The 13409-nt window shown below is 42.5% G+C and overlaps 1 protein-coding gene across 1 annotated transcript in view; it reads left to right on the top strand.

The window, feature by feature from the left end:
* The first annotated feature begins 533 nt into the window (after positions 1–533).
* The window catches only part of LOC147061195 (uncharacterized), a 47193-nt gene continuing 34317 nt past the window's right edge, over positions 534–13409 (top strand). The window contains exons 1-5 of the mRNA XM_085905047.1: positions 534–819; positions 1878–3544; positions 5480–5818; positions 6538–6664; positions 6760–6866. Of these exons, the coding sequence (XP_085761173.1) occupies positions 1949–3544; positions 5480–5818; positions 6538–6664; positions 6760–6866 (2169 nt within the window). The 5' untranslated portion in view covers positions 534–819; positions 1878–1948. The remainder of the gene's footprint in view (positions 820–1877; positions 3545–5479; positions 5819–6537; positions 6665–6759; positions 6867–13409) is intronic.

The following is a 13409-nucleotide window of genomic DNA, read 5'->3' as shown; positions in this document are numbered from 1 at the left end:
AGAAAAGTTGCAAATTATTGTGGAAAAGTCACTAGGTTTTGTTCTGTATTTATTTATTTATTTATTTATTTATTTATTTATTTATTTATTTATTTATTTATTTATGTATTTATGTATTTAAAATATCAGAAAAAAAAAAGCTAATACAAAAATGAAATGTAACGTGGACGGACTCGTCATCTCTACCTCACTTGCATCCATTTGTCTGCGCATAAATTAAAAGAGCAACTTTCAATACAAAAGCACTGAATATTTGGTCACTGTGAGGGCCGGTCAGAGACTAGGGGCGGGCCAGATATTGCCCCCCGGCCGTACTTTGCTCAAACTGCCCAAAAGCATCCTCAACAAAATTCTCAAAAAAGCTCTTGGTGTTAGTTTACAAGCACGAATGACAACGACGTGATTATCATTCAATAAAAACTAAATCACCGACGTCAACTCCGTGTTGTAAAGCGTGCAAATCGCCTCCACTGGCGGTTGCGTTTTCTTTCACAGTCCAGTGTGCGTGCGCTCTCGTGTGCGCGTGCACAGTCCTAAAATCACCGTCCGGGCTTGCAGGCCAATAGTTCACCGGTGTGTGGCTTAACTCTCACACTGTTGCTTCGGTCACACTGGCTCGGGCGAGGTTTTGTTGTGTAAACCGAGCAGGAAAGGATCTTGGAGGGCGTCACTGCCCGCCGCTGAACTGCTGCTTCGCTCATGGATGTCAACGAAGCCGCAAAGAGATTGCCGGATAAAGTTTAGCGTTTGTGTGAAAGTTGGACTTTATGCTGCCTTAAGGACCTAAATAATAATGCCATCTTCACCAACGACTGGGAAGTAAGCAAAATACTTTTTCTTGAACTTGCAAATCTCAGCGTTAATGTTTTGTTTGAAGTGACTGTGTTGAAGAACCTGTCTTTTGCTTTTAAGTGGATGCCCAGTGTCAACAATCTGGGGAGTGTCACAAAGTGTCTGTCTGACACATGTATACAGTAAATTTCATAGAGTACATTTTACTGGAAAATGAGTCTATTTGGTTCACCTCTTTAATTTACACTTTGAAGAGGGTAAAAAATGACCACAGTAAATTTTACATTCAAACTAATTTTGACTGATAGCGACTTAAAAAACAAGTAAAGTTTTTTCCCCCATTCAGAAATTGGAAATCAATTTTACAACGTTATTTTTTTTGTCAGAAATTATAAGAAGATTATTATTATTATTATTATTATTATTATTATTACTTTGAATTTATATTGAGTTTTTTCAAGTAAATAGAAGTCCAAAATTGTTTGAGTGTAAATTTTACTCTAAATAATATATATATATATATTATATTTAATATATATATAGCTGGTCTTTCATAAATGACTTCATACTTTCAATGTAAGCAGTGTTCATAACTTCAGGCATAATAATAATGTTAAAGAAATGATAACTTACATGAAAGTATTCCTGATAGCATACCTAATGATGTAACTGTAATTTTGCATGTACTAAATGCAGTTTTTTTTATGCTCGGAATTCTAATGTATATTATTATCTAAATTACTAAATTTGGAAAGAAATTTAGTCACTTAAAAACAAGTTTAAACAACTTTTCATAGGTTTGCTTTACACATGAGGCTTCCATTATTTACACACCGTACATTACTGAAGTAATTACGACATGTAGACATAAACAATTGCACTTAACTTTCTCAGTATCAGATTTCCAAAGTTCATCTGATGTGACAACCAGCGTCACATAACAAGACATTGCAGACTTGAGGGTTTCCATGACAACACTGGCTCCTGGTTTAGTAAATGAATAAGATGGTCCCAGTATGAGGATAGGGAAGTGGTGGGTTATTATTGTTGTTGACAGAACTGTTTTTGTTTTCTAATTCTTTTAGGTGTTGATGCAAGCAAGGGGAGGCAGTCATGATGGTCATTGGAGTTAATAGCTGACATTGTGGAATAAGAGATGATGGAGCAACTAGACAATCCTGCCCCTGAGGGTAACAACCCTAATGGGTTTGTGAACCGCGTGTTTAATGTTTCTCTGGATGTTGAGAATGAGATCAGCAGTGTTTGTATTAAAGAGACTGGGTCAGGGCCAGAAGAGATGCAGAGTGAGGCCCAGGCTTCTTCTCTTCAGACCCCTGTCAAGGACAGACAGGAGGTCAATCGGAGACCCCGTGCCACTGGAGGCATCTGGAAGATCTTGAACCGAAAACGAGGTGTCTCAGAACTCGAGCCGAGACCCCACTCCATGATCCTACTTGGGGAAGCTTCCATCCCTAAATCCTCATTTGCTGATAAAGTTCGCTCCTTTAAAAAACTCAAATCCCCTTCGGTGTTCAGAGGAAAGGCTGGGAAATTGTCTAGTGCCAAGCTTAGCAGCTCATTGGTAGATGAGGATTCTTTCTGCAGAGACATTGGCACTCCGCAGCAATCCAGCAGGGGCACACTTCGACACCGTGGCAAGAGGCATTCATATGCTGGCTACACAGCAGAGTTTGACTGTTCTTTTGAAGACATCGACCTCTCTGCTCCAACGGAAGACCTTCAGTGTATGGCGGTGCCAGAAACTACAGTTCAGAACGGTTGTAAACCATCCGAACGGGTTTCCTACTCAAAAAGAAACCACATCAATTCAACCAACTGTAACAAGGCTGCAGGCTGTGAGGAGCCTTGTGTTAAAGCTAGCAAAAGTACCACCCAAGGTGCAGGGAGGCGACACAAGGATGTGTGGAATTACCTGAGGAGGATCTCTCTTTTGGGAAAGACAAATCCTGTCTATTCAGAGAGGAGCTTTGATTCTGAGCTTCACACTCTTGACAAGACTATTGACTCTGACTATGGTTCTGTAGACCTTGAGAATGTCAAAGACTTCCAAGCACTGCCTCCCAAAAATCCAGACATGAAGGGACATTTTGGTGGACTGTTTAAATTTTTCAATAATGTAGCAGAAACAGCCAGAAAGTGGCGGACGACATCCCGTTCCTTCTCCCCTCCTGAGGAAGCCAAGACACCAATTAGCTTGCCTCAAGTTCCTCAGTGCACAGTACACAAAGTCCATAGCATGTCCCTAACGCTCCACAACGAAGGACTTCCGCAGTGTCTGAATTCTGTATCCTCACCATTGACCACTAAATCCTCAGAATCCAGTAGCTGTGATCGTGAGGTCCCAGAACTCGTGACAGGTGGGGGGTCTGCTAAAGTTGTCTTCAAAGCTTTTCGGACCTCAGCTTCTGGAAGTGTGAATGGAATTCAAGGGTCGAAGATTACAGGCAATCATATAGACGCGGCAACAAACCACAGGCCCACTATTCGAGAGAATCATATTCCTCACTCGGTTACAAGCACGGAAACTCGTGCTGAGCATGAAATGAATCCATTAAATCGTCTGCACTTAGGAGAAACTGTACAAGAAGACACAGGAAATGATGAGGATTCCAAGGATGCTCCACCTGACGCGCAGCAGATACAGGAAGTGAAGATTCAATTACAAACAAATGGTAAAGAGACCGTGGCCAATAGCATACCATCATCAGATTCCACAGAGGAGACTTTTAAGGTAATGTACATGATACATCTAAATGCAGCTGTATTTATTGCACATAGTAAAGCATGTTTTTAACATTCATGCCTGATAATAGAATTTGTGTAAATGTGCCGGAAGTCAGTATTATTAAGTTTAGTAGTGATGCCGTAACCACATTCCAACGCAAAATCTTCCCTCATCATTAACACTGCCAGAGGCATGCGTTTGTTGTTCATGTAACACATTTAACCAGATACATTCATTTTCCTGTAACAGCAACAGAGTATAAAAATAGCATCAAAGCTTTCATTGTAGCATGACTTCAGTCCTCGTAGCTGTGGTGTAAATATTGGCTATAATAAAACATTCTACTCACCAACCTTGAGATGACGTCAGTCAGTATGGCACTTTTTGTAGCGTTATCACTTAGCACCATCTGTTGGCGAGAGGTGGTAGTAATTGTGCTGGTGTATGAGATGTTTGCTCATCTTTGGCCTGTCGGCCTCATGTAGCAAGCAACGGCAGCCTTTTTCACCCTCAAGAAGCTTGCTGTGTGAGTCCCCCAGAGCACAATGATGCTGATGCTTTATGGTGGTGATCCTTCAATTTTATACTCTAGTCTAGTGCAGGTATTAGTCATGTCCCTGCCAGTCACACTGAGTCAGGGCACGGTAGCCCAATCCTGTTGATAAAATAAGAAATGACATTGCAGCGCAATATCATAAGGGTTTGTTGTGCAAGGGCATGTTGATGTGAATGTTGTTGTTGCACTGCTAAAATAGTTACGTTGGTTGCTTGTCGAATTTCCCCCTTATATTTTCTCTCGTCTGATTTGTTTGAAGGGCAATTCCACGTACTGTGTTTGCTATTCCCTACAATTCTTTGGTAAAAGGGGATTGTGTAAAATGTATAATTTTTAATTTAATGGAAGGTAATGCAAAACTGTACATTCATCAGTCACAATATTAGGTACACCCGAGATCAATTAAAGATCAATAAAAATAACAATCATAATAATAACGGTGCTACCTTTGCAAAGAGAATAAATATTGATTACTTTATAATCTAGCTTCAGAAAACTGATGAGCTGCGATTGGTTGTGTCCTGAGACCTGGCAACTGTGTCATTTTCAGTTGACAGCAAGTGGCAAAATGACTGTCCCCTGAGATGGATTAAAAAAAAAAAAGGTGGATTTTGCCCGTTTAATTCATATTCCTCAAACGAAACATTGATCAGAACACGATCAGTTGGGCGGCACATAACATATTATTCCAAAGAAAATGTGGGGGTTTACTTTCCCTTTACCAATTAAATTAAGACTATAATTAGAACAAATGTAATCCTCATAATTGAACCAGTGCTATTTACTGTTTACTATATAGTGTATGATCTATCCAGTTAAGGATAAACAATTGTGCTATTATTGATTCTTAACTCAGTTTTGATTTCCATGAATTAACGAATTAAAGTTGCACTTGAGTCTATCCAGCTGACTCACTACCCTCCCTTCCGCGCCCCAAATGGTTGCTAGTTGAAGGCACATGGGGAAAGATAACCACTGACACTCCAATTTACACCTACAGTCCCTGAGTGGGAATTGATCCCACGCTGGCTGCACAAAAGTCAGTCGTGTGTACGAATACATCACCAGTGACCTGAAATAAATAGATCTGTATTTGGTAAAACGCACTTTACTTAGTGTTTTTTGGCATATAAACTGATTGTTAAAAGTACAATGATTGACAAATTGATCCATAATTATCCCCATATTTGATGTCAGATAAGGTGCAGGTCCTCATTACTAAAATAATACATTTCTGCTGGCTTTCAGTCAAAACAAAGCATTACTTTTGAAAGGCACAGTGTTGTCTTGTTTGATTTCAACTGTACCTAATGTAGTGTCCTGTAAGTATTTATTGTTGCACCTTGTGTGTGGGCCAAGCCTCTGAGAGTCTTTGCCAATCCCAGCTGTGTGAGCAGATTGCAAGCCAGACAGGCTGCAGTGTAAGACTGCCAGGCCCAGCCTTGCTCCACTCTAACACAGAGAAGACCTCTGTACCTCAGAAGCCGCTGCACCCTCGTCCTCGCCCGGAATCAGCTGTATTGGATCTGTGGAGACCTAACCCAGACCGAGATTTCTGCAACTATTATAGTGAGTTTGGCTCACTATGCCGACGGAGGCACCGACCTAATCCCACCATGCGACACTCACTGGGCCTTAGAAGGATGCCCGCTTGTCCCAGGCCCTGCTCTGTCATTGAAGCCACTGCTACTAGCACGATGCAGTCCACGGAGTTGCGCAACAGAGTAAGATGTTAAATTCCTACACAGGCATTTATTTGTGCATCCTTTCACAAAATTTGGCATCAATAGATACGTATTCCTCACCGAAGCACAGTATCGAATAAATGCACCCCGCTTCCTTTTGATGAACACTTTGGAAACAGTCAAATAGAGGTCCGAGTCACACTTCTAGTCTCCGCCACTTCACTGATAAATAGAGCACAAGGCCATAATGGATGAACACAGCACAGATACGGAAGGTCAGCTTGTTCCTAACCCATTATTTATGCACTACTCACTGCTAGCTGCAACAATGCAAGAAAGCTCTGCCCCATTTATAAAGGAAGGCCTTTATTTCTGGACACTGCTTTTCCACCAGCTCACATCCCCCTCTCACTCTTCTGTCTTTCTCTTTGTTGCCTGTCCTTCCCTCTCTCATTTTTCCTCCATGTCCAACTTTCTGCCTCATTGCTCCCATAAGTTCTTCTTCTCGTTAACCTAACTCAAAGTCAGTTCGTTTGAACCTTAGAGGCTGCCTGCCTGGCTTGATGTACTGTGTAGTCTGACAGTTTGCAGCCAGCCATGCGCCACTGCTTTTAGCATGCTGGATGCGAAACACTTTGAATTCACTGAACACAAAGGAGAGAGGCAGGATTTTTTGTGTACATTCAGCCTGAGTGCAGTATATCAAAGCAGCCCTGCCTGCAATACGGGAATTGTCCTAACTCCTGAGGACCCTTTAGGCCTTGTCTCGCCCCCCGGGGGTGTCTCCGTTAGAACCGCCCCTGAAGGCTTCTCTGCAGCGGTGCCGCTCCCTACCTCTGCCCGCCAGTACTTTAACGACCTTGGCTCTTCTCCTGCCTCACTCAGGTACAACATTTTGCATTGATTTCATTTGTCATATACGTTTGTTCATTGGACTGGATCATCTCTGTTGCACTTTCTTACTTAAGCTTGTCCAACAGATGTGGGTCCGTCATCATCATCATCCGTACGTTTGCGGTCTGAAGGCAGCAGCTGCAGGAGGAAGAGGCTGCTACGACCTGGGTCAGAACCACTGCGGGTCAACATTGTAAGTTGAACATAGCCAGCATTAACACTCACACCTTTGCTTTTGCTGAGCCATAGATTGATGGAACTCTACAATGAAAGAGAACATTTGCCCCCTAACTGTTCATATTTTGAAATGAATTCAAAACTATTCATTTTCCTGTTATGTCCGGTGGTGAAATTAGTGACACGTTATCTCCAATTGACACTTAGGACAGGCCTCTACTGCATTTGCTACACACGGCTCGGTGAGCCTGGTGCATCATTTGGATTAATTAGCAAAAATAATAATTTATTTAATAAGTTATTAAGTTGTTGTTAAAGGAAAAACAAAACTCACACACACACGTACTTCTTTGATGCTGGTTGACTGGCAGAGTGAGAAACAGGGTTCCCTCACATTTCAGAGATGTTTCAAGACTTTGGTAGTCATGGCAACTAACTTTAAATTTGCACAACAAAAATTTAGAAGGCACATTAATCCACCTTTGGCTACGATGCGATGTGTTATTCTGGTTAAGATTAACCATTTTAAGATGCAAAGAAAAACTTCAATGAAGTTTTTGGACTAACCCTAGCAAGCGTTTCCACTCACATTAATTCCTAAATTGTTTACTTTCCTTGTATTTCCTCCATCGGCTTCCATTTCAGGGGTACTATAAATGAAGAAGCACGCTTGTAGGAAATATGCTCCACGGGCACACTGGTTCACTCTGACCGTTGGGAAACCGAGAGCCTTGTTCAAATGTGCCGTTCTGTTATTCAGAGGCCACCAAAAGCGGTGTGCCGGGGCTTGGCGCTCCGACCAACTGGGGACACTGTACGTCAGGCAGTCCAGATGGAAACAGTTCAAGCACGACCTGCTGGTCGGTTAACATCAGTGGCTGCGTACAGAAATTAATGAAAGGGGGATACGTACTGCCTCTCTGAACACTCTCACAGAGTAGTGCACGCGCCTCAGAGTGAATGTGGGATCCATCCATCCATTTTCTGAACCGCTTAGTCCCCACGGGGGTCGCGGGCGTGCTGGAGCCTATCCCAGCTGTCAACGGGCAGTAGGCGGGGGACACCCTGAACTGGTTGCCAACCAATCGCAGGGCACACAAAGACGAACAACCATTCGCACTCGCACTCTCACCTAGGGACAATTTGGAGTGCTCAATCAGCCTATCAAGCATGTTTTTGGGATGTGGGAGGAAACCGGAGTGCCCGGAGAAAACCCACGCGGGCTCGGGGAGAACATGCAAACTCCACACAGGCAGGGCCGGAGGTGGAATCGAACCCGCACCCTCCTAACTGTGAGGCGGACGTGCTACCCACTGCCCCACCGAGCCGCCCTTGAATGTGGGATGTGTCTCTAAAATTAAAAAAATCAACACTTGTTGACTGGCACAACTTAGAAGAATAATCGCAATGCAAAATAGCGAGGTAAAACTGCAATAGATTAAAAGACAGTCAAAAAAATATAAACCCGTGATAGGACGAAGCCACAATAACCAAACCGCAAATGCTAAGTATCGAGACAACACTGTACTGAGTCGAGCTCTTGTGTGATGAGCTACATGTCACAGACCATCCATGAAGACCTTTGCACCTCCAAGTGTTTGTCTGTTTTTGATGCAACTTTTTTTGCACCTAATTGTTGTTGTTTTTTTACAATCGCTATGACTTGCGAGGGATTTGCATTTTGACTTAAGATGGAGGAACAAACTGTTGGTGTGCGCTGCATGAATTTGGATAATTGTCCCTTCACCACGTGTTGCAATAATAGGGTGACATCATCAATGTAGGAATTGATGCAGGTATGTAATGACCGTGCAGATTGATTTCACCCATCACTCATCTTAAACTAGACGAGCGGGGTGCATTTTCGGAAGGAATGCACATGCACAGGTTATTATTACCAGCATAAGAATCCCTACCCCCATTTTCATTGCCTGCACTTGAGAAAATTAAGTTTTTCCTTAGATCCTGATTGATCCAAATTCATGAAAAGCAACTCGGCTTATTATCCACATGAAGTGTGCTATAACACCTCATATTGCAGTTTACACGAAAGTGACTTCACCATGGTTTTATTATTGACCTGAAATTAAAGTCATCTCATTCTGGAGATGGTTTCCATCTTGCTATTACTCAGCTCAAGTCTTTATGATTTAAATAAAAATTCTGAGTAATAAAAAAAAAAATCAGACAGCATAATAGCTGCTTTGATGTGCAAGTGGCCTTGGGGGAATTCTTCGTTAGTGGATACAAAGTGGGTATACAGTATGTGTGTGAATGTACGCTGGTAGCAGAGAGGCAAGGGCAATGGGGGAGGAAAAAGCCAGTGTCAAATAGTGTTCGACATTTGAAGTTGAATCTTCTGGAGGATTTTGATTTGAGATTCTAAAGTGGGAGATGTGCAACGTGATCGATATTATCCCCATTCTGAAAATGGGTTGTGAATTGAAATCAAGATTGAGCACTTGATGTTAAATGGTGTTTGCAAACCTCTGCACAATGTTGCCATGACACTGGCTGTCCCGTGCTCATCTACTTGCTTCTATCTTTAGGCAGCCTTTTTAAGCAAGGGCTAAAAGAAGACAGTGTGTGGGTGAGAGAGAGAGAGAAAAGGGGGCGGTAGAGAAAACGAGAGGGAGAGAGAACGAGAGATGTTTCATTTTTTAGGTGTGCACGTTTGTGCTCTAGCCTGCCCTAGGGTAGGGACATGCACCGCTGGAAAGGTCGTTGGACGGTGAGAGACATTTATGTGAAGCATCCACGGATGTTACACATTTGCCATGTCTTATTTCAACATACATGGATTGAGGCTTTGATGGAAATCTTTTAGGTACACACTACAGTGTGTGTTACTGTTCCTATTAGGATGACTGCCTGGAGGCCGCAGGCAGAAAGAAAGCATTCTCACTGCAGTGGATTAACTGCTAATGCTGACGCCTCTCTTCTTCCTTTCATTTAAATGGATTCCTCCCCTGTCACTGCCCCCCCCCCCCGCCCCTCCTTTCCCTTTCCTCGCCTCTCCTCACTCCTGTTAATTCTTCAGATTGAGGGGACAGTTTGATGTGGTTTAGTACTGATGCCGTGATAGCATCTGTATTCACCAGTTGTGAGAGAGGCAAATGTATTAAGGGCTTCATGATGATTAAAACTTAAATCAGAAATTTTACATGATTAAGTGCAAGACCAAGTTGTGTCATAATCATATTATGCAACGCTGTCTATTAATTATGAAGGCATGAGTCAGCAGGCTAGTGGTTAGTTGGGCCAAGAATCGGCCGGTGACGGAACGCACCGCTTGTGCACGCAACGGTAGACACACGCGGTTCTCGTATGTTGACTTCACTCTTTCGGTGTGCATTATTTAAATGACCGTTGCGATACTTGGCATCAGCCTCAGTGATACATCCGAAGCACAACACACTCAATCAGATGGAGGAATTGATTGTGCCCGTTTGTGATGTCTCAAACCCTGTGAAGGTGTAACAATGAAGAACAGCAAACGTCTGCAATCCCAGCCACGTGCGCTCCACAACCTGTCTTTGGTGTTTATTCAGCGAAACCGGCGGAAACCCATGCACTGAGACTTCCCGCAGCCACCAGCTGATTAAGTGCTGTTGATAAAATCTAAGCAGGTAGTTGTGTCACAGCCTCCCCAGGGTGTTTCTCCTTGTGACTGGGTTCATGCCCCTCAGGTGTGTTATTGTTGGTGCATGCAAAGTATGTGTTTATGTTGTGTGCCTGTGTGCAGAGACAGAGAGAGGCTCAGGGCCTTTTTCTTACATAATTGTCGAGAGAGTTTTCTTTGCTCCCTATGAAAGCCATTCCCACATTTATTTAAAGTGGCTGCATGTTCCCAGAGACTATGTGGTAACTCTCTGATTTGACTCACTGGAGTAGCCTGCTTTACTTCAACGCTATAATAATTATTCTCTATATCTTTTCAGATCTTGTATGTTTGTGCACTGCAGATTTGTGTTTCTGCTCTTTTGTTTGTGTTATATACTTCCAGAGGACTATTTGTTGTTGTTTTTTTTTCTTTAAAGCGAACATACGTTGATGTCATATTAGGACGTTGAGGACATTAGGTAGATGGTGTGACAATTGTGTTATGTAATATTTCGTTTGGGACAGCTTTAGACCATGCCGTACATCTTATCTAACATCAACCGTATCATTATTTGGCCTGTTTGATTAGGTGAATTTCTATCATCATTTCGACCGATAATCTCCTTTTTGACTGACTTCTTTGCTTTTGTTAGTACCAAGTCATTAGGACAATTCATCTGGTTCCAACTGTGTTGGAACAGATTGAAGACGTATTTTTCTGTTCCAGCACGACTATGCCTCAGAGCACAAAGCAAAGTCCATAAAGGCATGGATGGATGTATTTTGTGTGAAATAATGCGATTAGCTCACAGAGCCTTGACCTCTACCTAGGATAACGTGCAAAAGAGTTTGCATGAAATGGCCAAGATTCCCGCAGACTCATTCCAAAATATTGTAGCAGGCCTTCACAGCAGACTAAAATAACAATGCATATTGTGCCCATTTTTTCCCCATAGCATTTCATCTTTTCCTCCCAAAATTTTACGACATAACGGTAGTGTTTTTACCTCCAAAATGTAGATTTAATTAGTTCTGTTGTTGAAAGGATATTGTGGCATGTGGATAAGTGGATATGCAAGCAACGTCAATAATGTTGTCTTCAGCTGAAAAGTTGTCATTTTATTGACTGTGCACAAAGTAGTTGGGACTTGACATTTCAGATGCTGCCTCAGCTTTCTCTCTGGTCACCCTCAGGCCAAAATTCTACACACTGGAACGTTACCTTATTGGCAGCATGCCTTATGAGCTTAAAATGTGAAGTAAGCTAATTGTGGGACATAATTGGCAGTTAATAAAATGCACAACTAGTAGATGATGTTTTGTTTTTTGTTTTTTTTTTCAATTTAACATCCCATCTTAGAGGTCAAAAGCATGTTTAGTCTTCTCCGTGGTGCATATTTACAATTAGTTGAAATGATTTGTACACAACAGTGACAAAATGTACTTTTTAGGAAAGATCATATAGATCAGAGGTCCCCAACCACCGGTCCATGGGTCATTTGGTACCGGGCCGCACAGAAAAAAAACCCAATTTTTTTTTTATTGACAATCAATTAATTCAGGTCAAGACGCTCGTCCCGGTCACGTAACATGTTTCCCCAGTTGAGCCTGCAAACCTACGGCGCAGATACTTAATGGTGAGTTTTATTTGTATGCGGTTTTTATTATAAATGTGTTATTTATTTATATATTTATATAAAGGCTGGTCCGTGAAAATATTGTCTGACATGGAACCGTCCGTGGTGCAAAAAAGGTTGGGAACCACTGATTTAGATAGTTTGTGCACTTTACAAATGCTAACATCTTGCAGACACTAACATGGGAGACGTAAAGATCACTCTGAGATGTTTGCGATACCAAAGAGTTTAGGATATTCCTCGCAGCTTCTTTAGATGGTTTTATAACTGCTAGCATCCCTGCTCTTTGAGGCTTTGTTATTCTGCCTGATTAATGCATACACAAATATACAATTCAAATGCATTTAATTTCTAAAGTGATCCCATGTCAGTATAGGCTGATTTCAAGATTCAAGAATTTTAATGGCCATGTTTGAGCCCAAACAAGGAACTTGACTTCGGTACATCTCAGCCTCTGTACAACATTTAGGTGACTAACAACACTCAGGACACATGCGAAAATTGACAAATATTCTCAAACATCCGCTGATCTTAAACTCCCAGGAGGACAAGGAAAAACTCAAAATTCCTACTAGGGGAAATGAGAAACCTTGAGAAGAGACCACAGATGGGAGGATTCCTCTTCCAGGATGACCAGCCTGCAATGGATGCAGAGTGGACACATCGTACATAGTACACATCATATAGACAATTCAAACATAAAGCGTCGAGAGCAGGATGTTATTGCACAGCAATGTCTCTGAGACTCTAAGAGTGGTGTGAGTTCATCACAGCGACAGCCTGGGGGAAGAAGCTGTCTCTGTGTCTGCTGGTTTTGGCGTACAGTGCTCTATAACGCCGTCCGGAGGGGAGTAGTTTGAACAGACTGCATCCTGGGTGAGAAGGGTCTGTAGAGATGTTACTTGCACGTTTCCTGGTCCTGGACAAGTACAAGTCCTGGATCGATGGGAGGTTGGTCCCGATTATCTTTTCTGCTGTCCTGATTGTAAGTTGCAGTCTGTGCTTGTCTTGTTTGGTGGCCAAAACAAACCAGACAGTGATGGAGGTGCAGAGAACAGACTGGATGATGGCAATATAGAAGCTCTTCAGCAGCTCCTGTGGCAGGTTGAACTTCCTGAGCTGTCTCAGAAAGTACAGCCTCTGCTGGGCCTTCCCCCGGACAGTGTCTATGTGGCTGGTCAATTTCAGGTCCTGAGAGATTGTGGATACCAGGAACTTGAAGGTGTCTGTGGAGAGAATAGTATTAGTACTGTGGATAGTGAGGGGTGAAAGTGGTGAAGGGTCTCGCCTGAAGTCCACTGTCATCTCCATGGTCTTGA

This window comes from Syngnathus leptorhynchus, chromosome 2 (genome assembly GCF_054491065.1).
Source record: "Syngnathus leptorhynchus isolate UIUO chromosome 2, UIUO_Slep, whole genome shotgun sequence".
Taxonomy (NCBI): domain Eukaryota; kingdom Metazoa; phylum Chordata; class Actinopteri; order Syngnathiformes; family Syngnathidae; genus Syngnathus; species Syngnathus leptorhynchus.
The sequence above is the reverse complement of the archived record's forward strand: the minus strand, read 5'-3'. Positions and strand labels throughout refer to the sequence as shown.